General features: G+C 40.0%; 1 protein-coding gene across 2 annotated transcripts in view; it reads left to right on the plus strand.

Annotated features, from left to right (window-relative positions):
- LOC104703611 (probable glucuronoxylan glucuronosyltransferase IRX7) overlaps positions 9 to 2,093 on the plus strand; it is a 2,991-nt gene continuing 906 nt past the window's right edge. Inside the window, exons 1-4 of one of the 2 annotated variants that reach the window (XM_010419651.2) lie at positions 9 to 453; positions 621 to 988; positions 1,074 to 1,324; positions 1,404 to 1,737. In XM_010419651.2, the coding sequence (XP_010417953.1) occupies positions 171 to 453; positions 621 to 988; positions 1,074 to 1,324; positions 1,404 to 1,737 (1,236 nt within the window). In that variant the 5' untranslated portion in view covers positions 9 to 170. Of the gene's footprint in view, positions 454 to 620; positions 989 to 1,073; positions 1,325 to 1,403; positions 2,000 to 2,093 lie in introns of those variants that run through there. The other variant, XM_010419650.1, reaches the window with a different exon arrangement.

The raw sequence follows: 2,093 nt of genomic DNA on the forward strand, positions 1-2,093 counted from the left end.
ATTGTTGTTCCACCTTCACCATTCCTTAATCTCCACTTCATCTCCCAAACCCGAATCCGAAAACCCCTCTTCACCAACTCAAAACCCTATTAACTCCATCCCAACAATCACATGTTTCGAACTGAACAACCAGCTCAGGCCGTAAGATTCGTCCCGGCAAAACAAGAACGATGCTAACGCATAAACAGAGAAGAACAGAGAAAAGTCTCTGTTTCAAACAATACTACAAATGGATCCTCTGTTTCTCCCTTACTCTCTATTTTCTTGCTTCCTTTTTTGTCGACCATGATCAAGATCAAGATCAAGATCAAGAAGATAAGTATTCTCCTCTCCGATCAAACCCTCTTCTTACTAACCCTAAACCAAAGCTTTTCGCTTCTCGTGCCATGTTTGAATCTAAAATTCATGACCACAAACTTGGGTTTGCCCCTCAACGTCCCAACATCAGAACAGGTACATATATAGAGATGAATCCATCATGCTTTCTAGTAGATTCATGAAGACTTAAGACTATCTATAGGCATCGAGATAAGTCTAGGTTTCGGTCCCGTCTACTTCACGTTTTAGTTGAACAATCTTGTCATAACTATGTTTTTTTTTTTTTTTTTAAATTTCCCTAGATGTATTCAACAATTTGAAAATCTACGTGTATGACTTACCTTCAAAGTTCAACAAAGACTGGTTAGCCAACGACAGGTGCAGCAACCACCTCTTTGCCGCGGAGGTGGCTCTCCACAAGGCGTTGCTCAGCCTCGATGAAGAAGTAGGCACGAAAGATCCTTACGAAGCCGATTTCTTCTTCGTCCCAGTCTATGTCTCTTGCAACTTCAGCACCATCAATGGCTTTCCCGCGATTGGTCACGCACGATCACTTATCGATGAAGCGATTAAGCTCATCTCGACTCAATACCCGTTTTGGAATCGAAACAATGGCTCTGACCACGTCTTCACGGCTACACACGACTTTGGCTCTTGTTTCCACACCATGGTTAGTTCAAAAAAGGATTTGCCAAGTTTTTACATATATAAACATTTATTTATTTATACTTAATAAACTTTATTTGGTTGTGAAGGAGGATAGAGCTATTGCTGATGGAGTACCACATATCTTGAGAAACTCTATAGTTTTGCAAACTTTTGGTGTTACATATAACCATCCATGCCAAGAAGTAGAGAACGTTGTGATACCACCGTACATCTCACCGGAAAGTTTACAAAAGACTCAAAAGAATATTCCGGTAAATAAAGAACGAGACATTTGGGTTTTTTTCCGGGGCAAGATGGAGCTTCATCCCAAAAACATCAGTGGTCGCTTCTATAGCAAGTAAACAAACACTCTTATCTCTCTCTATACACGCATAAAAATGTATATATTGAACTACTTTATTTTTATAACTTATCAGGAGAGTAAGGACTAAAATATGGCGGAGTTACGGCGGTGACCGGAGGTTTTATCTCCAACGGCAAAGATTCGCCGGTTACCAGTCAGAGATAGCTCGTTCTGTTTTTTGTTTGTGTCCTCTCGGGTGGGCACCGTGGAGTCCAAGACTTGTCGAGTCGGTGGCTCTCAGCTGTGTTCCCGTGATTATAGCCGACGGGATTCGTTTGCCGTTTCCTTCCGCCGTGCGTTGGCCGGATATCTCGCTCACAGTGGCGGAGAGAGACGTGGGAAAGCTAGGGGAGATTTTGGAACACGTGGCGGCTACTAATTTGTCTGTCATACAGAGAAACTTGGAGGATGAGTCTGTTAAGAGGGCCCTTGTGTTTAATGTTCCTTTAAGAGAGGGAGATGCCACGTGGCAAGTTTTGGAGGCTTTGTCAAAGAAATTGAATAGGTCTGTTAGAAGGTCAAACTCTTATTAGTAAACCAATATAATTTTGACACATGTATAATACATTTTCCTCCTTTTTTTGCTTTTTTATTTTATTTTGGTGTGACTGGTGAGAGTTTTGTAATTTGTATATTACTACTACTATGATAATTAAAAAGTTGAATGAATATTCTTAGTAAATAACTTTTGATTTTTCTATTTTCAAAGTAATTGATAAAGGTTTTCATTAAGATTTCTGATGAATTTAATGCTATTTTTACA

This window comes from Camelina sativa, chromosome 7 (assembly GCF_000633955.1).
Source record: "Camelina sativa cultivar DH55 chromosome 7, Cs, whole genome shotgun sequence".
In the NCBI taxonomy this organism is placed as follows: Eukaryota; Viridiplantae; Streptophyta; class Magnoliopsida; order Brassicales; family Brassicaceae; genus Camelina; species Camelina sativa.